Source organism: Equus przewalskii, chromosome 6, assembly GCF_037783145.1.
Source record: "Equus przewalskii isolate Varuska chromosome 6, EquPr2, whole genome shotgun sequence".
In the NCBI taxonomy this organism is placed as follows: domain Eukaryota; kingdom Metazoa; phylum Chordata; class Mammalia; order Perissodactyla; family Equidae; genus Equus; species Equus przewalskii.
In genome coordinates, this window is record NC_091836.1 from 4,014,566 (window position 1) to 4,034,908 (window position 20,343).

Here is a 20,343-nt window from a genome sequence, read left to right on the forward strand (position 1 = left end):
ATGGAGAGACAGAGACACAGAGAGACAGAGAGGTGGAGAGAGAAGGAGAGATAGAAAGAGGGACAGAGACAGAGAGAGGGGTCCGTCCTGGTTCTGTTCGGGCCTTCGAGAGCCCCCACAGTAGGGAGCGCCATCTGCTTTCCTCCAGGTCCGCTGATTCCAGTGTTTCCCCCACAACACCCTCACGGAAACATCCAGAATAATGTCAGACCACATATTCGGGCAGCGGGGCCCAGCCAGTGGGTCCATATCATTAACCCCCACGGGGGCTCCCAGGGTCAGCGCCCGTCTCTCTGAGTCCCCCGGCTCACGTGCCCCGTGTCGTGGTCCCCCATCTGCAGGGACAGCCGGGGGTGGCCTCACCCCTCTGCCTCCTGCTCCCCCGCAGGGACGCCTACGACCCCAACTTCTGGGGGCAGAAGGCGACCAGGGACCTGGTGGTGCATTACCACTACGAGCAGCTGGGCTGTCCCCACCTCGTCTACTACGACACCCCGTGGAAGCCCGTCGTGGAACTGTAAGCCCGCAGCCCCGCCGGCCTCAGAGGGCGCCCGCTCTGCCCAGCCCTGTCCCCACCCGGGCCGCCTCTCCTCCTCCTTAGCCCCCCGCTCACACAGGCCCCCCTCCCCTCTGTCCTGGTCAGCCGGGGCGGCCACAGCCAAGTCCCGGGGCGTGGGGGCCTCAGCAACAGACGTGGACGGCGTCACGGTCCCGGAGGCCGGAGGCCCAAGGCGGGGGTGTCATGTCCCAGGGCTGGCCGCCTGGGGCTCCCTCCTCGGCCTGCCGGCGGCCGCTTTCTGCTGCGTCCTCACGTGGCCCCCTCCCACCGGACCAGGGGCACCTTGATGACCTCCTTCAACCTTACTTAGCTCCCTAAAGACCCCACCTCCAAATACAGTCACCTCGGGAGTCAGGGCCTCAGCATAGGAATTTGGGGGCGCAGTTCAGTCCACAGCAGTCACCCCGCCTCCTTCTGTGGATTCTGCTGGCTTCCTGCATCCGATTACCCCAATCCCCACCGGGTGAAGCCACCCCGTTGTTGCCCCAGCCCAGTGCTGCCCGGCGGAACTTTCTGCAATGATGGAAATGGTCCATAATTCTGCGCCACCCGACCGGCAGCCGCAAGCTACACGTGGCCACTGAGCGCTCGAATTGTGGCCGGTGCGCCCAAGGACCGGCTTTTCCCTTTTATTTCACGGCAATTCATTTCAATAAGCACACAGAGGCTGGGGGCTCAGTTCAGTGCCCCAAAGATCATCCAACGAAAGAGTTGTTGATTGACAAAATGAGGGCAGGAACTGACTTACATGTGTAAACATTTAGGTTCATTAGAATGTCACACCTTGGGGCTGGCCCGGGGTTCGCCGGTTCGGATCCTGGGTGCAGACAGGGCACCGTGTGGCAGGCCATGCTGTGGCAGGCATCCCACATATAAAGTAGAGGAAGATGGGCACAGATGTTAGCTCAGGGCCAGTCTTCCTCAAAAAATAAAAAAGAATGTCACACCTTAATCTCATGGCCAGGCAGAATTGTGGGTCTAAAGGCCACCCCCCCACCTCAGAGCTGCCATGTGGCGGGGTGCATGCTGACCTGGGGTGAGGAATGAGGACAGGGTCCAGTCAGAGGAGGCGCTGGGAGGAGACAACGGAGTTGTGCATGAAAAAAATAATAATTGGGGCTGCCCGGTGGCATAGTGGTTAAGTTCACACGCTCCACTTCAGTGGCCCGGGGTTCATGGGTTCGAGTCCCAGGCATGGACCTACACACCACTCATGAAGCCACACTGTGGTGGCGTCCCACATACAAAATAGAGAAAGATGGGCACAGATGTCAGCTCAGCGATAATCTTCCTCACCAAAAAAAAAAAAAAAATTACAGCAACCCCAATTAGTCCCAAATGCATACCTTCTCAGTGTCTGCAGATATCAGAAAAATATCAGAGGACAGGTGCGAAGGGTCATTTGTTTATTGGTTTATCTGCTTATTCATTAATGAGTCTATTTCTTTACAAGTGAGATTATTGGGTTCTAGAACGTCACATCAGTTTCTTCCGGTCTGCTCATTGGCCCCTTCCCAGAGAGGCCTTTTGTGGTCACACCCCATAGAAAATTCTTGATGCCTGCTCCCCCACCCCAGCCCTTCACCCTGCTCTGCCCCACACCGTCCACGTGTTGGCCATCCCAGGAGTGTCCGCCCAGTGAGGCCGGGGGGCCGTCCGCCCCGCTCCACCTCCGCCTCATAACACATTGGGGCTGCCGTGTCTCCCGGGGCCAGCGTCCCACCGCCACGCCCTGTGTCCTAGGTGGCGGGGAGGAAAGTTCAAGGAGGTCGTGGAGGCCGAGTACGTCTTGCTGGAGGTGAACGGGCTCTTCACATACACGTACTCCCTGACGGCGGGCACCGCGTTCTGCACGGCCCAGCCACAGAACTGGACCACTATCTTGGAGCACGCCGGCGACAAGGGGCTCTTCGCCTGGGACCGAGAGGTAGCGTTTCCGCTCTGACCACTTCCCAAACGGCTCGAGGCGCTGGAAGATCCCGTGTCCGGCGGGAACCTGCTTCCTGCTTCACAGACTGGCTGTGTCCTCATGTGGCAGAAGCGGCAGGGAGCTCTCTGGGGTCCCTGTTATAAGGGCACGAATCCCGTTCATGGGGGCCCCACCCCCACGACCTCATCACCCCCAGAGGCCCCAACTCCTGACACCATCACCTCAGGGGTTAGGTTCCAACATCTGGATTGGGGGGGGACACCAACAGTCAGTCCACAGCACGGGGCGGGGGGCGGACACACCAGGACACCACGGGCATGGGGCCGAGTCTGGGACTGTTAAGGCGGGCAGGGCCTCTCGCAGCGTCTCCCCAGGGAACTGGCCACATGTCAGAGCTGCGGCTGCGGGCTCCCGGGGCATTGCTGACTGTGTGCAAAATTGTGGGACCACCCAATGCCGGTTCCTTGAGGGGCTGGTCAAACGCGCGGTCCCGGCTGCCCAGCGGGCATGTCCACCCCGCGCGGGGGTCGGCACACGGTCGACAAGGGAGGGCGAGACGTCAGCAGAGGGAAGAGACCGCGCTGGTCCCCTCGGCGCCCAGGGGTGGCCGCTCAGGGCCCCTCGAGGCCCAGGGCGCCGATGCAGCACAAGGCAGCCCCCCAACCCCAGCCCCCTCCCACGCGGCCTCCCGGCTCCTTTTTTTTTGCATTTTCTTTCTTGGCCCCGGGCCGCCTCGCTCCATCCTCACACCGCCTTCCGTCGAGTCCATTCGATCCTGTATTTTTCGGGGGTGACGTTGCTTTTACTACTTTTTGGAAACCGAGGTGAAATTCGCATCGCCTCTAACGTGGACGAGTCACGCGCATCCACGAGCTTGCACGAGGCGCGGGGGGAGGAGGGCAGGAGCCGGTTGAGCGCCCCTGGCCCGCCCACCCCCAGGGCACACAAGGTCGCCTCTGTGTCCCCCAAGAACTACGTGAGCTGCCACACTGATGACAACAAAGCCCCCTTGAGGTGGCCAGACGTCCCGTACCAGATCCTCGGGGGGCCGACGGACAACAAGGTTGTTTTCGACCAAAGGAACGGAATGTACATTTTCTTCCTCTCTATCGTGGACCCTCACTACAGGTGAGCCGGCCGCACTGCCCCCGGGCCTCTGCAGGGCGGCTGGGTCACCTGGGGCACGTGGCAGGTCCTGGATAAACCCGAATTCCCCCAACAGCCCAGTGGATGCCATTTGCTCCCCTCCGTTGCCCCCCACAGCTGGTTGTTAAATGCTCACGCCACGTGTGTTGAGAGTTTTCTGATGTCACGTCCAGGATGATCAGCGTCCCCCACTGGGGACGTTTCCCCCATCATCTATGCCCTCCACTCAGATACAGACTCTACCCCTAGAAGCACGGGGGTCCTGCCTTCCCTGGGGCTCCCAGACCCTGAACTGGGGGTGCCGGCTCTGGGCTGACCTCGGGCAGAGGGCACTGGAGTGGGGACGTCAGAGGAGAGAGGGGACAGAATGCATGCAAGATAAAGTAGATGTAAGTGGAACTCAGGGTCCCATGTCACCTCCAGGGTCCAGCTGGGGTGAAGGTGGGGCCCCCAAAGGTGACGCCAGTGGCCTCTCCCTGCCCCCACCCCCCAGCTACTGTCGCCTGGAGACCTCCTTCAGCGTCTACGTGTACGGGGCCTTCCCGATGTCTGTCATCCCGCAGGAGAGCACCGTCTTCCTGCTCACGGGGGCCATCCTGCTGACCGTGTGGCTGGCCTACATCCTCCCCAAACTCCTGAGCACCGAGAAGGGCCTCCGGCTGAAGGGCTTCTGGGTCCGTCTGTACGGGAGATGCAGACAGTCGTGTGCGTGTTGGCAGGGCAGGCGCTGAGCACCCGCGGAGGCCACGGTCCCCGGGGAGCCCTCCGCTGCCGCCCGTGGGACCCAGGTGTCTTAAAATAAAGCAGGTGGCGGCGGGCGTCGATCATGTTTTGTGTTTTCCTGACACCCACCTTCATGCCTCTGCCTCCCCCACGTTCCGGGGTCAGCCCCCAGGCGGGCGGTGACCGTGAGGATGCGGGGTCAGCGGGAGATTGTGCCCCACGCCGCACGGCACATGGTGGGACAATGGGCAGGCCTTGGAAAGGGTGGGGCCGCCACGTGTCCTCTTGGGGAAGGAGACCCGAGGGGGCATTGCAGCCGGCGGTGACTGCGGGTTCCCCTGCAGAGCTTCAGACCCTCACAGCCGTGCAAACGCACGTGCACATGCGTGTGCGGGCCCGTGCGTGGGTAGAGGCTTAGAAGTATGTTAAATATTTTCTATGTACACGTGTCAGGTATAATGCATATACAGATAATATGTATACAGGCGTGCATATATGTGCACAGAGATAATGCGTATACACATCACGTGTAGATACTATGCATATATGTGTGTGTATGATGTGAATACGCATACATGCGTATAGATAATATGGGTACATAAACACGTGTGCAGCTGTGTACATGTATGCACGTGTATATAATATGCACGTGCACGCGTGCAGATATACGGGTGTGTAGATAACACACGTGCACACGCATGTATATATGTATACACATTTATATAATATGCATGCAAGCAGGTATACAGGTGTGTAATGTGTGCACATACACGTGTATTGCTGTGTATATGTATACACGTGTGTATATGTGTGCATACACATGCATGTGTAGACAATACATGTGCATGTATGTGCACGTGTCTAGGTGCGTATACACCTGTAGGTGTGCATCTGTATGTAATATGCATAGATACATGCGTGCATGCGTATAGATGACATGCGTGCCTCTGTGCACAGGTATAACCTGCATGCGTGTGCACACACACAGCCGTGTATTCATATGTATGGACAAGGTGCAGATCCTATCCATTTTTCCCTCCATCTATTCCGTTGGCCTCCCTCTCCCCACTTCGGGTGGCACGGGACAGCCATCTCCTTCTATGTGAAAATGTGGGGTTCCCACGACACTTCTGATTCCTCAGGTCAAAAACTATATTCCACAGCCCTTTGAAGTCGCCCGGTGCTGTCTGAACTCTGTCACTGAGACCCCGACTCCCACGTGTGGCGCGGGGGCCAGTGGCCTGCCCTGGCGGAGCCGGCTCTGCTCCTTCCACCGTCCCGGCATCTTGGGAGGGGACGCGTTGGGTTGCGGGGTGACCTTTGCCTTGTCACCCTGCGTCGGGGTTAATCTTGAAGAAAACCGAGCCCATCCTCTCGCATCCGCCCAGTGGCCAGGCCTTCCCCGGGCCAGCGGCGCCTGACTCTCATCTCAAACACCGCAAACGCGGCTGCGCGGGGAGAGAGCGCTGGGGAAGGCGCGCTCCGGGCTTCTCCGGGCCGGGTCGCTTCAGGACAGACACGGATCACAGGCCGGGTGAGAGGAAGTGTGGACGCCGCCGGTGTAGACCTTGTAGCCCACGGCCTGGCCCGAGGATGGAGGGACCAGCGCCAGACGGGGCTGCGGTCGCCACCTCGCTGAGCCCTGGCATAGGGACACTTCAGGGTCACCTGGAGCATTTTGGGGGTGGAAGGCCCTGGGAAAGGTGGCGAGGTGGAGGTGAGCCTGCACCCGGGATGGCAGGAGGACGGCACTCAGGGGCTGACAGGGAGGCCCAGGCAGGAGGGAGCGGTGTGAGCGGCGAGGCACACCCAGACTCCATCGCCTGCACCTGCCACATGGGATGCAGAAGCCACGGCGTGGCTGGACCCGTGGGGGACCCAGTGCTTGGGGCCTGGCTGGACGCCCATCGGGGGACAGACATGCCCTCTTGGGCGCTGGCCCTCCCCTGGGGCTCAGGCGCCCCATCACGGTGCCTGTCTCCCACACCCCTGCCAGCCCCCACCCTGAGCCCCCGGTCTGTCTCAACATGAGTGGGGGCTGCTGGGCTGAGGCTGACCGAGCCTGGCCAGCAGGTCCCCCAAAAGTCTCCCCCTCCCTCCACCGGCTGTGGCCTCCAGGGGACAGAAGAGGGGAGTTGGGGCCACTCTCCAGGGCCTGCCCTGCTTGCTGTGCATCTCCAGGCAAGTTGCTGCCCCTCTCTGGGCAACCCTGACTTTCTCCACCAAACACAGGAGCAAAAACCCCTTCCGGTGCAGGAGCCTGGGTGGCATCTCCCCGCCTCCCAGGAGCCCCCACCCCCTGCTGGCCGACGTCAACTTTCCAGGGCTGGGAGACCAGCAATTTAGGACCCCCTGCGAGTCTGGGGCTCCCCAGCTCTGCTCTGGAACCCCGGCACCCAGGAGGCGCTGGGGTCCCGGGGCCCACCGGACAACAGGGCAGGTGCGGGGATGGCCCTCCATGCCCGACCCCCACCCACCAGCCCCGGGCGATGCCACCAGCAGATGCCAAGCTGAAATCCAATGGGCTTTAATGGGGGGCGGCCCCCGGGTCCTGCCTGGGCGCTGGGGGGGTGGCCTGCTTGTTCTTGCCTCCCTGCCTCCCCTTCTTGGTGGCCGAGGCGCCCGCTTTCCTCCGGCCGGGGGGCTCGGCCCGCGGTGCGGGGGCCGCGGGCTGGACGGCGGGGGGCCCGGGCTGGGCCGGTGGCTCCTCGTCCAGCGCCTTGAAGTTGAAGAAGTAGTCGACGTGGGACACGGTGTCCAGGATCTCGGGGACGCTGTAGTCGAAGGACAGCAGCTCGTCCGGCAGGTGCAGCGAGCGGATGTCCCCAGAGGAGTCGCCCGCCCCGTCGGGCTGGCCGGGGCCAGGGCCTTTGCCCGGGGTCCCCTCGGGCTCGGGGACGCCCGGCAGGCAGTCGAAGAGCTTCATGGCGTCCTCCAGCAACACCTTGTCGGGCAGCGCTGCGGCCTTGGTGGCCTGGGGGGTCCCCGCCTCGCCTGCCCCCAGCGGGGGCCCATCGGCCTCGGCCGCCTTGGGCTCCCCAGGGCCAGGCCCGGGCTCCTTGGGCGGGAAGGCCAGGGGCTCCCCGGGCCCGTGCAGCTGGCTCAGGCGGCCCTTGAAGTGGCCGTAGGTGGCGGGGGGCAGCGCGGCCTCGGCCGGGAGTGTGATGAGTAGGGGCGGCGGCTGGGTCTCCTTGGGGGGTGCTGGGGGGGCCGGGCCGTCCTTGAGCAGGGTGGGGGGCAGCTCCACGAAGGCTGGGGGCCCCCCGTCCCCCGCGAAGCCCAGGGCGTCGGGCCCCTCGGGCGGGAAGTAGGACATGAGGTACGGGGCGCCCCCGGGCGCCGGCTGGTAGTGGGGGTACGGCGGGGGCGGCCCCGTGGCCTTGAGGTAGGGCTGGGGCTCCAGCAGGTAGGTGCCCGGTGACGCGGGGCCTCCAGCCGGCCCCCCACCACCCGCCGCCACCAGCTTGTACAGCGACGACTGGCCGAAGTCGGTGGCGGCCCACTCGATCCGGTAGATGCGGGGGTCGAAGCAGCAGCCGCAGGGAGCCATCTGGAAGCCTGCGGGCAAGGAGGGGACCCCGAGAGGGGCGGGGGCTCAAACCATGGGGCATCCCTGGGGAACAGGAGATACCACCTGGCCCTGGGGCCCGCGGGGGGCATGGGGACATAGGGCTCGCCTTTGGGGCCCCATCTGGGGTCAGAGCCCTGGGTCTTGCTTTGGGGGCCTGAGGCTCGGGGGCCATGGCTCCAACCTTGAGGGTCCGTCTGGTGGCTGGGGACATGGGATTTGGGGAACCTGTCTGGGGAACAAGAGACACAGGCCTTGCCTGGGGGACCCCGTCTAAGGGATGGGACCGTGGGCCTTCCCAGGGAGGGGGCCCATCTTGTTCCCACTCCTCCAGCCCATCCCCGGGGTCGGGGGCGGCCGTACCTGCCGGGGGGACTGGAAACACCTCTTTCTCCGGGTTTGGGGCGGGGTAGAGATTGGAGACACCTGTGGACGAGAGCCTGTGGGTGGCTGGGGTCCCGGGGCTGTGGGGCAGAGCCCTGGTCCCCGCCCCGTTGGGCGCCCCTGAACCGCGCGCACCTACGGCGGGCAGAGGCTCCGGGCAGGCGGGAGCGGGCGCCTCGGCACCATCCGGGCCGCGGGGGCTGAAGCCTTCCTGGGGTGTGGCGGGGGCGTAGAAGGGCTTGGGGTGCTGCATCGAGAGGCGGGGGCTGGCCGGGCGGGCCGGGAGGGCGGCAGGCAGGAGCACAGGCGGCCGTCCGGAGAGTGGGCTCCAGGTCCCGCCAAGTTCTGTTTGCCCCGTTGCTCCGGGCAGCGGGTTCCAGGCTGCAGCCCACCCCCTGGTCAGGGTTCCGGATCCAGGGGGTGGAGTGGGGTGGGGGGGGCAGACAGGGAAACCAAGGCAGGCGTCCCAAAGGGCGGCCCGGTCTGTGGCCTGCCATCTGCCAGCGCCAAGGCCCCCTCCTCCAGGGAGCCCGCCCTGATCCACACCCTGCAGGCTGAGGCACCCCCATCACGAGCCCCGGTGGCTTCTTTGTGGCCAAGACCTGGCTGGGCCCCGGGAGGGTGGCCAGGGGGACCGTGGCAAACAGTGAGAAGGAGAAAGGGAGCTGTGGGACAGGGACGCCGGCGTGGAGGGAAACCTCCTGAGACGGTCACAGAAAGGCCTGGCTTACAAAGAATAAAATTTATTGTCTCGGGGCCAGGGGTCCCCGCCCGCCCCGTGGCTACTTGTACGCGTTGGCCTTGTGCTTTGGCAGGAAGACGAAGTCGCGCGGCACGGGTCCCAGCAGCATCTCGCTGTCGGAGGGCGAGGGGCGCACAGTCAGCCCGGCCCCCACTGGGCGCCACCCCCCCCCCCCCCCCGGGCTCAGCGCCCCCCGCGCAGCCACGTGGTTCCCGGCACCTGATGCGGATCCAGTCGGCCGCCCGCTGGCTGGCCAGAAGCGTCTCCAGGTAGTCGCGGCCCAGGAAGTAGGGCGGCCGCTCGTTGAGGCGCTGTGGCAGCCGCTCCAGCAGGCCCACGGGCACGTACCTGCGGCCGGCGGCGGGGACACGGTTGGTCTGGGGGGCCCCACGACGCTGGCGTCCCCACGCGGCCTGGCGGGCGCTCACCTGCACAGGAAGGAGAGCCACTCGAGGAGGAAGCGGCGCGTGCGCTCCACGCCCTGCGTGTCCGAGCCCCAGTGCTCCAGGCCGTAGTGTGTGAAGTCCCGCAGAATGTCCAGGCGCTCGGACGCCGAGATGTCCCAGTGTCGCTGCTCCTTGATCTCCGTGAACAGCCAGGGCTTGAGCAGGGCGCCGCTGCGGGGCGGGGGACACGCTCGATGGCACCAAAGCCCCGCGCGCTCACCCTTGAAAGCCCCAGAAACTTCCAGTTCTGCTAGCCACAGCCGCCAGGCGTCCCTGGGCCCCGTCAGGCACCCACAGAGCAGAGCAAGGACCCCGTGGGGTCGGGGACCCCAGCTGCCGCGACAGGGCTCAGGCCAGGCCCGGGGGCTCCGGCGGGTCCACTCACCGGGCGATCATGACGCCCGCGACGCCCGTCTGCATGGCACGGTTGGCATCCTCATAGGACAGGATGTCCCCGTTCCCTGCGGGACAGAGGCGGGGGCCTCAGGGGGCTGCGTGCATCCAGGCGGGCAGGAGGGGGCGAGCGGAGGGCAGGGGACCCACCGAACAGGGGCATGGGGCTGGCGGCCGCGACGCACTGCTCGATGTAGCGCCAGTCGGCCAGCTTGGTGTAGCGCTGCTCGCGGGAGCGGCCGTGGAGCTGGGGGCCGGGAGCGGAGGTCAGAGAGGGCGGGAGACGGGCTGAGAGACAGAGAGACGGACAGACGGAGAGACGGGCGGGCGGACACAGGGACGGAGGGGGAGCGGGAGGAGAGACGCCGTGAGAAGGGGCCATCGGTGCGTCCCCGCCACCTGCTGCCCCGAGACCCACCGTGACCAGGGCCGCCCCCCAGGTGCGCAGCTCGGGCAGCAGCCGGTGGGCCAGGGGCGTGCGCTCCTGGACGCCCGTGCGCAGCTTCACCGTCAGCGGCACGTCCAGCACCTGCGGGGACGGGCGGTCAGCGGCTGGGGACGAGGCGGGGACGAGGAGGGGACAAGGCGGGGACGAGGCCCGTACCTGGCTCATGCCGCGCACGATCTGCTGGAACTTGCCAGAGCGCTGCATGAGCGCGCAGCCCCCGCCCTGCAGAGACGGGCACTGAAGTGAGCGAGGCCGGGCCCCGGGCCGGCCAGATGGGGAAACCGAGGCACGGAGGCCCCCGCGCCCCCCCAGGCTGTGCCCGCTCTGGGCTCCGGGGCCCGAGGCGCTGTACCTTCTTGTACACCAGGTCGATGGGGCAGCCGACGTTGATGTCCACGAAGTCCACGTCCACGGTGCGGTTCAGCAGCTCGGCGCACTTGGTCATGGTGTCCGGGAAGGCGCCCTCCAGCTGGGGCGGGGGGCAGGGCGTGAAGGCCCGTCCGGACTGCCCCCACCGGCCTCGGCGCACCCCCCGCCAAGGCCGTCAGCCCTGGAGGCGCGTGGCTGAGCCGAGAAGGGCCTGGGAGCCGGGAGGCCCTCCTCTCTGTCACCCCCCTGCCCCGGGCGGCGCCCACCTGGACGCCGAAGATGTCCTCGCACTGGTGGCGTCTGAGCAGGGCCCACTCGGACGTCTGGCCCTGCAGCAGGTTGGTGCACACGGCCATCTCCCCGCAGGTCACGTCGGCCCCGAAGCGCTTACAGACCCGCCGGAAGGGCAGGTTCCCGCACTGTGGGTGGTGGGACATGTGAGGGCGGGGCCACACTGGGCACCGTCGGGGGGACCCAGCCAGGCCTCCACCCGCTGGCCCACCCCACGCGGGCCTACCGTGGTGAGGGGAGCCAGGTAGAGTTTGCCACTGATGTCCAGCTGGAGGAAAAGGAAATGCACAGTGAAGCTCCACTCCACCCTCTGCCCTGGCTTTCGAGGCCTCTTGGGCCCCCCTCCCCCTACAGTCTAGAATATTCTTTGTCCTGCCTCAACCAGCCTGGCTCCCTTTCACCTCTGGGTCTCTGCACATCTCAACCAGTCCTTCTATGAGAAATGTTCTTTTCCCCATGTTTTCTTCCATCAGAGAGCTTCTACTCAACCATCAAAACCCCAATCGCAATGCCCCCTCTTCCAGGAAGCCTTTCTCACTGCCTCGGTCTGCCCCAGGCCTGACGCTCCGGGGCTGGGCATGTGTGTCCAGCTCTCTCTGCCCCCCGCACTGCTAGCGTCCTCAGCAAGGAACCTGTGACACGTACCCGCCTCTTCTCACAGGGCCGCAGCCTGACGATGTCCTCGTCTGTCAGGGCCCCGCAGGTCTGCACGGGGCCACTGGCAGGAGCCACCGTGCCCAGCTCCTGGGGGTCCTGCGCCGGGGCACCCTCGGCCTCTGTGGCCTCGGGGACAGCAGAGGGGGGACCCGGCAGCTGGCCCCTGCTCAGCTGGCGCAGGGCCTGCTCGGCGCGCTCAAAGCGGACCTGGCGCTTGCGCAGCTGCTGCTGCAGGGCCTTGTCGAGGCCGTTGCGGACGGGCGGGGCCTGGACGCCCTGCTCCTGCCGCACCAGGTTCCGGCCCCCGGGCCCCAGGTGGGCCCCGGCGAAGCGGCAGGTCACGCCCGCGGGGCACCTGCCGAAGGTCTCGAAGAGCACGCAGCGCGGGCCCAGGTCGGCCGGCTTGGCCGCCAGGTAGCGGCCCACGTCGTGCAGGAAGCGGCAGCGGGCCCCAAACGCACACTGAGTGGCCGGTTCCTGCGGGGAAACAGAGGCAGGGACGGAGGACGAGGAGAGGCCGGGCGGCCGGGGTCGGAACCCCCATTCCGCCCCTGCCGGCTGTGTCCTCGGGCAGGTCTGTAACCTCGCCGAGCCTCAGTTTCTCCATCTGGAAGGTGGGAACCACAGTGACACTGATTTGGGGCGCAGGCTGAAGGTGGCGACGGTGACGCTCACCTGGACCAGGGAGGGGCAGAGCCGGTCCTTGTCGTAGTGCGTGGGCTTCACGTGGGGCCGGCCCTTGTTCTGGCCCCGGGCCCTCTTCTGAGCCTGCGGCTGCTCCCCCGGCTCGGCTGCCTCCTCCGTGCGCCCGTCCTCCGTGCGCCCGTCCTCCGTCTGCCCATCCTCCGTCCGCCCATCCCCTGTCTGCCCGTCCTCCAGCCGGATCCGCTTGGCCTCAGGCTCACCCAGGTCATTGCCACCAGGGTCTCCTGCCTCAGTTTCCTGGCTGGGCTTCTCCTGCCCTTTGGCCTCCAGGAATTCGTGGAACCGCTCCTTGGTGGTGAGGTATCTGCCCGCGGAGAGGCGGGGGAAAGGAGGGCTGGTCAGAGGGGGGGGTCCCTCCTCTGGGCTCAGATTCAACGAACGCTGGGGAAGGGGACTCAGAACACTTGCCGCTGCTTACATGCTTCTGCTGATGGGGAGCTCACTACTTAGAACCGGCCAGCCACCAGCCTGGGAACACTGCAAGGCCACACACAGGCAGGAGCTATTTTGTCCCTGTGTCCCCATTTCTCAGAGCGTTGAGCCAAACTACATGTACCAGGCACGAACCTCCCTGGCCACGTTAGGCTAAAGAAAACTACACGTCCCAACGTGCCTTGCAATGGAGGCCACAGCCGCCACATCTCCCAGTATGCCCCGCAGGACTCCCTTCAGACGTGCACATGCGCAAGTCTCGCCACACGCCAAGACTACAGTCCCCAGCATGCACTGCGGCCCTCGCCTCAAACCCCGCCCACCCCAGCGTGCACTGGGGCGACCTGCGCGCCTGTGACAGCTCTCAACGTGCGCGATCCCCGGTACTGCCGCTGAGCCTGCGGGCGGAGGAACAGCCCGGACCGAAGAGCATGCGAGCTTCCCGCTCTGAGCCGCTACCCCATCTCCCGGCATGCCCTGCTTGGGCCGCGCTACGGGTGCCGGGAAGGCCTCGTGAGGTTCTCTCCCTACCCCGGCGACTCACTGCGGCTTAATGGGCGCCACTCCCCGTTCCAGCGCGCCGGCTCCTGAGTCGCCTCCGCCACCACTCTCTGCAGGGGCCTCCGTCGCTCCCTCCGCCATCAGCCCCCCTCACGCCCGCTTTGAGTTGTGGCGGGAAGGCCTTCCGGGTCGCGCGCGTGTCTTCCCCGGCCCTGCTGGGGAACTGCGCATGCCCGGGTCGCTTCGAGTGACGCCATTGTGCGCGCGTCGACGTAGCAGGGGGCGGGGCCTGCGAGGGGGCGGGGCTTCGGCTCGGGTCGCCTTCTGGGCCCTTTGGGGGAACCGGAAGTCGTTCGACGGTCTTGGGGGAGGTTCGCAAGCCGGCCGCCCGCGGGCCGCAGTTGTGTTTTCCTGCTGGAGTTTTAAAAACATTTAATTCTACTACTTTTATAGAATTTGATAGAATGAATGCGGGGCTCTCATTCAGCCGGTAATTTGTTGAGCGCCTGGGTGCTGGATGCTCTCGTAGATGCGGGGGTGACAGCAATGCACAAAGCAGACCCCCAAACCCTGCTCCTGGGAGAGGGGGGCCCTGGGGCTCCGGGGCAGCCCGCCTCCATCCCGACCCGCTGGGCACCCCGTCCTTCAGCTTCTCTGTGCCTCAGTTTCCCCATCAGGAGGAGGGGGCTGATCATCACCCCCCGTTCGAAGATAAGGCTTCAATAAATGACCCATCCGTGCGCATCGCGACGGTCGTTACTATTACGTTACGAGTGTTATTTGCCCCGAATCCCGGGAGCACGTGCTGGGGACACGCAGCCCCCGCCCGCCCCGCGGAGGGACCCGAGGCAGGGGCCGTGCTGCTCGCCTTACAGATGGGGAAACTGAGGCCCGAGGACGGGAGGGATGCGCCTGAGCCTGCCAGGCTCTTCCGAGACCCGGGAGCCAGTGGACGGGGCGGGCAGGGCGGCCGGTCCTCCGTCTCCGGCCTCGGCTGCCCCCTGGGGGCCAATCTGGGAATAAGGCGGTGGACTCGGCAGAGCTGGCAGAAACCTCTGGAATCTTCTGGAACCTTCCTCGCAGCCCCCATCACCCGCCTCCGGGGCCGCCCGTCCCCTTGTCCTCTGCGGCGCTCTCCCCTCCATCCTCCCACAGACCACTCTGGGGAGACGACTGGACAGCTGGGGAAACTGAGGCCCAGAGAGGGCGACCTCAGGCATGTGGCGTCGCCTCTCAGGGCCTCAGCCTCCAAGGCTCTGCCCTGCCTGCTCTGTGGAAGGCAATGCCGGAGGGCTTCCTGTAGGAGGGGGGCTGTGGACTGGCCATTGGGAACCATGGTATGAATAGGATTAATTCCTTCTTCTTATTTAGTATATTAATGATCACAGTATAATATTAACCGTTTATCAGTAGCTGCACAATGATTGAGCGCTTGCCGTATACCAGGCCCCGTTCCGAGCCGTTTTCACATATTCACTCAATTATTCCTCTTGTGCAGAGGGAGCAGGGGCTCACCTCAGCTCCACCTGAATTCCCAGCTGCCCCCCGAGTCCTGAGCCAGACCCTCCAGTCTCTCCCCAGTCCGCCCCGTCTCTCCCCGTCACCTCGTCTTACAGGCCTCAGTCTTCCCTCCTGCCCCCAACACCCCAGCCTCCCACAGCTGTGTGCAAAACACAGGCCTGACCGTGGGCCTCCCCTGCTCCCAATCCTTCCATGGCTCCCTAGTGCCCCAGCCCTGCTGCCTTCCCCAGCTTCATCCCTCGTCACCCCCTCACTCCCTGAACTGCACCCCCAAGTTCAGTCCAAAACTCCCATGAGCCGGTCTTGCCTCCCAGCCTTTGCCTATGCTGTTCCCTCTCCCAGGAAGTCTGTGCCCTGCTCCCAGTCACCTCACTTCTCAGCTTGTCTGGAAGCCTCTCTGATTGCCCGCTGCTCGGGGCGGGGCCAGTGCCGCCTCCAGGGTCCCCCATCGCGGCCCCGGTCATCCTGGACCTGCTGGCCACGCGCCTGTATGCCCTCTGTCTGGACTGTGTGCCCAGAGAGGCCGGGAGTGGGGTCTGCCCCGGTCACTCTGTGTCCCCAGCGCCTGGCACGCGGCCTGGCGCATGGCAGACGCTCAGTGAACACTTGCTGAGGGAATGCATCATGGCCGGGGAAACTGAGGCACGCAGGGGGCAGGACCTGCTCTGGGAGGGGGTCCCACCTTTGCTGAGGCTGTGGCAGGGGTGAGGACTTCCCAGTGTCACCCTACAGAGTGTGGGGACACTGAGGAAGATGTCCCCCCTCCACCCCAGAACTAGGCCTGAGTCGTCCTCCATATGCCCCACCTTGACGGATCTGAGGACACAGGAGGGAGGCAGGGACCCGGGGCCCCTGAGCAGGCGGGGAGACTGAGGCAGCAGGTGGGGGTGGGCGGGGCCTGGGAAGAGCTTCTGGGGCTCTGCTCGGTGACCAGCTCTCTGCCTCTGGCTCTCTTTTATTCTTTTTGTTTTTTGAGGAAGGTTAGCCCTGAGCTAACATCTGCCGCCAATCCTCCTCTTTTTGCTGAGGAAGACTGGCCCTGAGCTAACATCCGTGCCCATCTTCCTCTACTTTATATGTGGGATGCCTACCACAGCATGGCATGCCAAGCGGTGCCACGTCCGCACCCGGATCCGAACCAGCGAACCCCAGGCCGCCAAAGCAGAACATGCGAACTTAACCACTGTGCCACTGGGCCGGCCTGGCTCTCTTTTATTCTGGTTTCTGCCTTAATTTCTTTCTTTCTTTCTTTCTTTCTTTCTTTCTTTTTTTTTTTTTTTGCTGAGGAAGATTGTCGCTGAGCTGACATCTGTGCCCATCTTCCTCTATTTTCTGTGGGACGCTGCCTCAGCGTGGCTTGACGAGCAGTGCTGGGTCTGTGCCCAGGATCCGAACTGGCGAACTCTGGGCCAATGAAGCAGAACGTGCCAGCCCCTTAATTTTTTTTCTTTTTTGGTCTTTTCTGTATCTCCTTCTCTCTCTGTGTCCCTTTGTCTCTCATATCTTCCTCTGCATTTCACTCTCCCTCCATGTCTTGTCTCCACATTTCTCTCTTTCTCTCTCCCTCTGTCTCTCTCTTTGCATCTGTCTCTCTGCGTCTCTCTCTGCATCTCTGTCTCTCTGTGTCTCTCTCTGCATCTCTGTCTCTCTGCATCTCTGTCTCTGCATCTCTCTCTGCATCTGTCTCTCTGCATCTCTCTCTGCATCTCTGTCTGCATCTCTGTCTCTGCATCTCTGTCTCTCTGCAGCTCTGTCTGTATCTCTGTCTCTGCATCTCTGTCTCTGCATCTCTGTCTCTCTGCAGCTCTGTCTGTATCTCTGTCTCTGCATCTCTCTCTCTGCATCTCTGTCTCTCTGCATCTCTGTCTGCATCTCTGTCTCTGCATCTCTGTCTCTCTGCATCTCTGTCTGCATCTCTGTCTCTGCATCTCTGTCTCTGCATCTCTCTCTGCATCTCTGTCTCTCTGCATCTCTGTCTCTGCATCTTTGTCTCTGCATCTTTCTCTGCACCTCTGTCTCTGCATGTCTCTCTGCATCTGTCTCTGCATCTCTGTCTCTGCATCTCTCTCTCTGCGTCTCTCTCTGCATCTCTGTCTCTCTACATCTCTCTCGGCATCTCTCTCTCTGCATCTCTGTCTCTGCATCTCTCTCTGCATCTCTGTCTCTGCATCTCTGTCTCTGCATCTTTCTCTGCACCTCTGTCTCTGCATGTCTCTCTGCATGTCTCTCTGCATCTCTCTCTGCACCTCTGTCTCTGCATGTCTCTCTGCATCTCTGTCTCTCTGCATCTCTGTCTGCATCTCTGTCTCTGCATCTCTGTCTGCATCTCTGTCTCTGCATATCTCTGCCCCCCCCCGCCCCCCTCCCTCCAGCTCCCTGCGTCCCGCCCTCTCTCCCCTCGTCGGGGCAGGTGCGCCGGCTCGGTGCCCGGTGCTGCGGCCTCCTTGATCGGGCGCGGCCGCTCCTTATCTGCGCGCAGGGTCAGGGGGTCGGGGCCAAGGACGCGGGCGGGGGCCGGGCGTGTGCGCTGCTGCGTGTGCGCATGTGGTCTGTGTCTGTGCGCCAGCGTTTTCACACTGGGGGCCTGTGCGCATGTGTGTGCGTGCGACGGGGGACACATTTGCAGCTGTGACTGCTGAGTGCGTGTGACTGTGTCTGTGTGAGTGTGTCTGTCTATGTGTGTGTGACGGTGTGCACACATGTGGCGCGTGCGTGTGCGTCTGTGCCTCTCTGAGCCCCGGGGGCCCTTGCACAACCCCCAGCCCCCCGTTCCCTCCCCCCCACCCCTCGGGCAGCCTAATGGCTTTCCCGCCTTGCCGACCTGGGGCCTCCAGGGACACGGCCCTCGACCTGTGACCTGTGGCTGCAAATGGCCCTGTGGGGACGGCCACCGGCCCTGCTTTTCCCATCCTCGCCTGGAACCCGCCAGCCCCTTCCTGCCGCCCCCAGGCCTCATGGGCCCCATCCCGGAGCCCTTGCGGTGACCCCGCCAGGAGTGCGCGTCCAGCTGTGTCCCCATCGGGCCCGAGGCCTCACTCCGCTCTCAGCATCGCCCAGCTCGGGGTGACAGTGACTTTGTCAAATCAAGAGCCCCGAAGCCTCATTTTGGGGGGCCTTGTGGCTGGGCATCACAGCCTTGAGCTGTCCCCAGGACCCCGGGGGAGAGCGATGCCACCCCCACCTCAGCCTGGGCGCAGAGCGAACGCCGTTTCACATACAGGGAAACTGAGGCCCAGCAATCTCAGTCACCGGCACGTTGAAGGGTGGGGCAGGGCTCAGTGGGGGTGGCTGACGCTCTGGCCGGGGGTGGCCAGAGGGACAGAGGACACAGACGGCGCCAGGACGCTCCCACCACACAGGGCTGATCCCTGGGGGTCCCGAGGCACAGCCCTGGGTCCACGGGGCCTGGACCAGCTCCTGGCACTAAGATGGAAACTTCTCCAGCAGCCAAGTCCGCATCTTGGCCAGCGGCCGCCTGGGCCTCTACTCGCGAACAGAACACCCCCCTTGGGAGCACTGACTACCCGGGGGGTGGGGGGGGCAGCCCCGGGGGACAGGGATGGAGGAGCGGCCGGGGCAGTGGCTGAACGTCCTACAGTCCTTGCGCCCCCAGGTCTGAGCCTCTTCGTTCCTGTGTGACCTTGGAGCAGAGTCTTGACCTCTCTGATCCTCAGGTTTCACAACGGCCAAGTGGGCCCAGAGCTGGCTGGGGAGGGGGAGGCATCACCCAGAGCCACCTGGGGGACATCGGAGGAGGCTGTGACTGAGCGGAACGAATTCCCAGGCAAACACCACAGAGGGCGGGCCGGTGGCGGGGTCTGGCTTCTGGCCGCCCCTGGCCTGTCACACCCCTGCCTCGGCTTTGACCCAGGAGCCAGCAGGCTCGAATCAGCCTCAGGGGCCCCGTGCCCGTGGGTGCCCCCTGCTCCTCGCCGAGCCTCAGTTTCCCCACCTCTGTGCCCTGGGGAGACCTCAGGCCCTGCTTTCAGCTTGGGAGGTTGGCGGCTCGGTGCCACCCGCCCCCGCCCTGCGACAGCCCCAGACTGGAACCAGGAAGGTTTAAAAATAAAGCATTGTAAATACCCGTGTTTCCTGCAAATAGAAGCGGCCCCGGTCCCCTCGGCCTCGCGGGCAGCCGGGCCCAGACGGGAGGTGGGGACCCGAGGGGGGGGGCGCCCGCGTGCGCCCCAGTTCCCGCGGCGCTGTGAGTCAGCCGGTGTGACGGGGTGTCTGTCTGTCACCGCCTGTCCCGGGGGGGGTGACCAAGTGTGTGGGTTGGTGCCAGAGGGTGACCCAGGGTGCTGTGAGGTGACACATCGATGATGTGGGAAGGTCACACTTGCATCCGGTGTGATCACGGGGGCCTGGCCCTGAGTGTGACAGGGTCTCCTCCCTGGTGGGAGTGTGTGTGTGCTCCGGGATGTGACAGGCTCTCTGTCTGTAGGGGAAGGTGGGCGTGGGTCCTGGGGTCCGGCCCCCCTGTGGCCCCATCCCCGAGGCCCTGCCCCCTCCCCCCCAGCCCAGTGGAAGAACCGGGGTCTTTCAAGTCGCTGTTGCCAGGACGACTGTTTTACGAGCGTCCACATGGTGGGCACATGTGTGTGTCCCGCGTCCCATGTGTCTGCGCGCCCCGCCCCCACGGCCCCCGTCGGCGTTCAGGGTGAGCCGGAGGCGGCCCAGGGGCAGCTGGTGACAGCTTAATGAGGGCTGGCTGGGGTGGGGTGGCCTCCCGGCTGGGCTGCGGGTGTGCAGGGCGCGGGGGCTGTGCTCCCAGACGGGTCCAGCGTGTGTGCACGCGTATGTGCACGCGCGACCGTGTCTCCGCAATTTCTGTGCGCGTGTGGCTGTTGGCGGGGGTCCCCTGTGCTCGGGGGTTTTTGCGTGGAAAGTGTGTGTGACCGCTGTGTGTGTGTTAACAGCGCCAGGCAGCGTGGGAGTGTGTAAGGATCCACCGAGTGTGCATGCACGTGCCCCCTGGACCTTCTCTGAGGACCAGTGCACTGAGACGCGTGTGCACATCGTGTGTGTGTGTCCCTCCAGTGAACTGTGTGTGCGTACGGATGTCTGGGTGTCTGGGCATGCTGATGGGTGTGACCCCCCCCCCCCGGGACAAAGGTTTGAGGGTCTGCATGTGAATGGCCAGTGGTGCCACGCCCATGTCTCCCCCCGAGGGTGCGCATGTCACTGGGACTGAGCACTTGGCGACAATAGTGACGGACACTTGGACATTGCTCACCACGGGCCCGGCACGGTTGCTCATTGAATCCTTACTACAACCCTGAGGATCTACAGATGATAATCCGTGGTACAGATGGGGAAACTGAGGCACGGAGCGGCGAAGGACCCGAGCCGCCCACGCACACACCTTGCGCTGTCCACCCTGGACCGGGACCCGGTACGGCCCCTTCTCGGACACCGGCTCGCTCTGGTGGCCCCCCACGCACCCCCAAACTCACAATCCGGAGCCCACCCCGGCCTCACGCCCGAGAAAAACCCCGGGCTGCTGGGATCAGAGGAACGCAGGCGGC

The 20,343-nt window shown here is 64.4% G+C and overlaps 3 protein-coding genes across 20 annotated transcripts in view; 1 reads left to right on the forward strand and 2 right to left on the reverse strand.

Annotated features, from left to right (window-relative positions):
• The window catches only part of CATSPERD (cation channel sperm associated auxiliary subunit delta), a 41,624-nt gene extending 37,165 nt beyond the window's left edge, over nucleotides 1-4,459 (forward strand). For 13 of the 15 annotated variants that reach the window (XM_070624734.1, XM_070624746.1, XM_070624733.1 and 10 more), the window contains 4 exons: nucleotides 389-517; nucleotides 2,303-2,486; nucleotides 3,460-3,617; nucleotides 4,129-4,459. In XM_070624734.1, coding sequence (XP_070480835.1) covers nucleotides 389-517; nucleotides 2,303-2,486; nucleotides 3,460-3,617; nucleotides 4,129-4,366 — 709 coding nt within the window. In that variant the 3' untranslated portion in view covers nucleotides 4,367-4,459. Of the gene's footprint in view, nucleotides 1-388; nucleotides 518-2,302; nucleotides 2,487-3,459; nucleotides 3,618-4,058 lie in introns of all 15 variants that reach the window. The other 2 variants (XM_070624736.1, XM_070624735.1) reach the window with 2 other exon arrangements.
• A 2,410-nt stretch (nucleotides 4,460-6,869) lies between these two features.
• Nucleotides 6,870-8,855, reverse strand: PRR22 (proline rich 22). Its single transcript, XM_070624797.1, has 3 exons — nucleotides 8,446-8,855; nucleotides 8,290-8,352; nucleotides 6,870-7,916 (listed from the first exon to the last, which is right to left on the reverse strand). The coding sequence occupies exons 1-3, from the start codon at nucleotides 8,561-8,563 to the stop codon at nucleotides 6,886-6,888; spliced, it is 1,212 nt and encodes a 403-aa protein (XP_070480898.1). The 5' UTR covers nucleotides 8,564-8,855; the 3' UTR covers nucleotides 6,870-6,885.
• A 182-nt stretch (nucleotides 8,856-9,037) lies between these two features.
• DUS3L (dihydrouridine synthase 3 like) lies at nucleotides 9,038-13,708 on the reverse strand. Of its 4 annotated transcripts, none has more exons than XM_070624751.1 (13): nucleotides 13,338-13,708; nucleotides 12,332-12,665; nucleotides 11,645-12,133; nucleotides 11,226-11,267; nucleotides 10,975-11,127; nucleotides 10,692-10,808; nucleotides 10,496-10,561; nucleotides 10,310-10,420; nucleotides 10,042-10,138; nucleotides 9,884-9,959; nucleotides 9,481-9,669; nucleotides 9,272-9,400; nucleotides 9,038-9,165 (listed from the first exon to the last, which is right to left on the reverse strand). In XM_070624751.1, the coding sequence occupies exons 1-13, from the start codon at nucleotides 13,433-13,435 to the stop codon at nucleotides 9,093-9,095; spliced, it is 1,974 nt and encodes a 657-aa protein (XP_070480852.1). In that variant the 5' UTR covers nucleotides 13,436-13,708; the 3' UTR covers nucleotides 9,038-9,092. The 4 variants fall into 4 exon arrangements, with proteins under 4 accessions (XP_070480852.1, XP_070480851.1, XP_070480849.1 ...); XM_070624750.1 differs by lacking the exon at nucleotides 13,338-13,708 and adding an exon at nucleotides 12,780-13,262; XM_070624748.1 differs by having other exon boundaries at nucleotides 10,042-10,420; nucleotides 13,338-13,531.
• Nucleotides 13,709-20,343: the final 6,635 nt, after the last annotated feature.

Excerpts from the sequence above, each read along its gene's own strand:
- DUS3L (XM_070624747.1), bottom strand. The coding sequence starts at position 12,886 with ATGGGGACACAGGGACAAAATAGCTCCTGCCTGTGTGTGGCCTTGCAG. Across the intron at positions 11,128-11,225 it reads ACCTGGCTCCCCTCACCACG|TGCGGGAACCTGCCCTTCCG; the intron begins GTAGGCCCGCGT and ends CACCACCCACAG. Across the intron at positions 10,809-10,974 it reads AGGACATCTTCGGCGTCCAG|CTGGAGGGCGCCTTCCCGGA; the intron begins GTGGGCGCCGCC and ends CCCCCGCCCCAG.
- PRR22 (XM_070624797.1), bottom strand. The coding sequence starts at position 8,563 with ATGCAGCACCCCAAGCCCTTCTACGCCCCCGCCACACCCCAGGAAGGC. Across the intron at positions 8,353-8,445 it reads GGAGCCTCTGCCCGCCGTAG|GTGTCTCCAATCTCTACCCC; the intron begins GTGCGCGCGGTT and ends TCTCGTCCACAG. Across the intron at positions 7,917-8,289 it reads GTTTCCAGTCCCCCCGGCAG|GCTTCCAGATGGCTCCCTGC; the intron begins GTACGGCCGCCC and ends CCTTGCCCGCAG.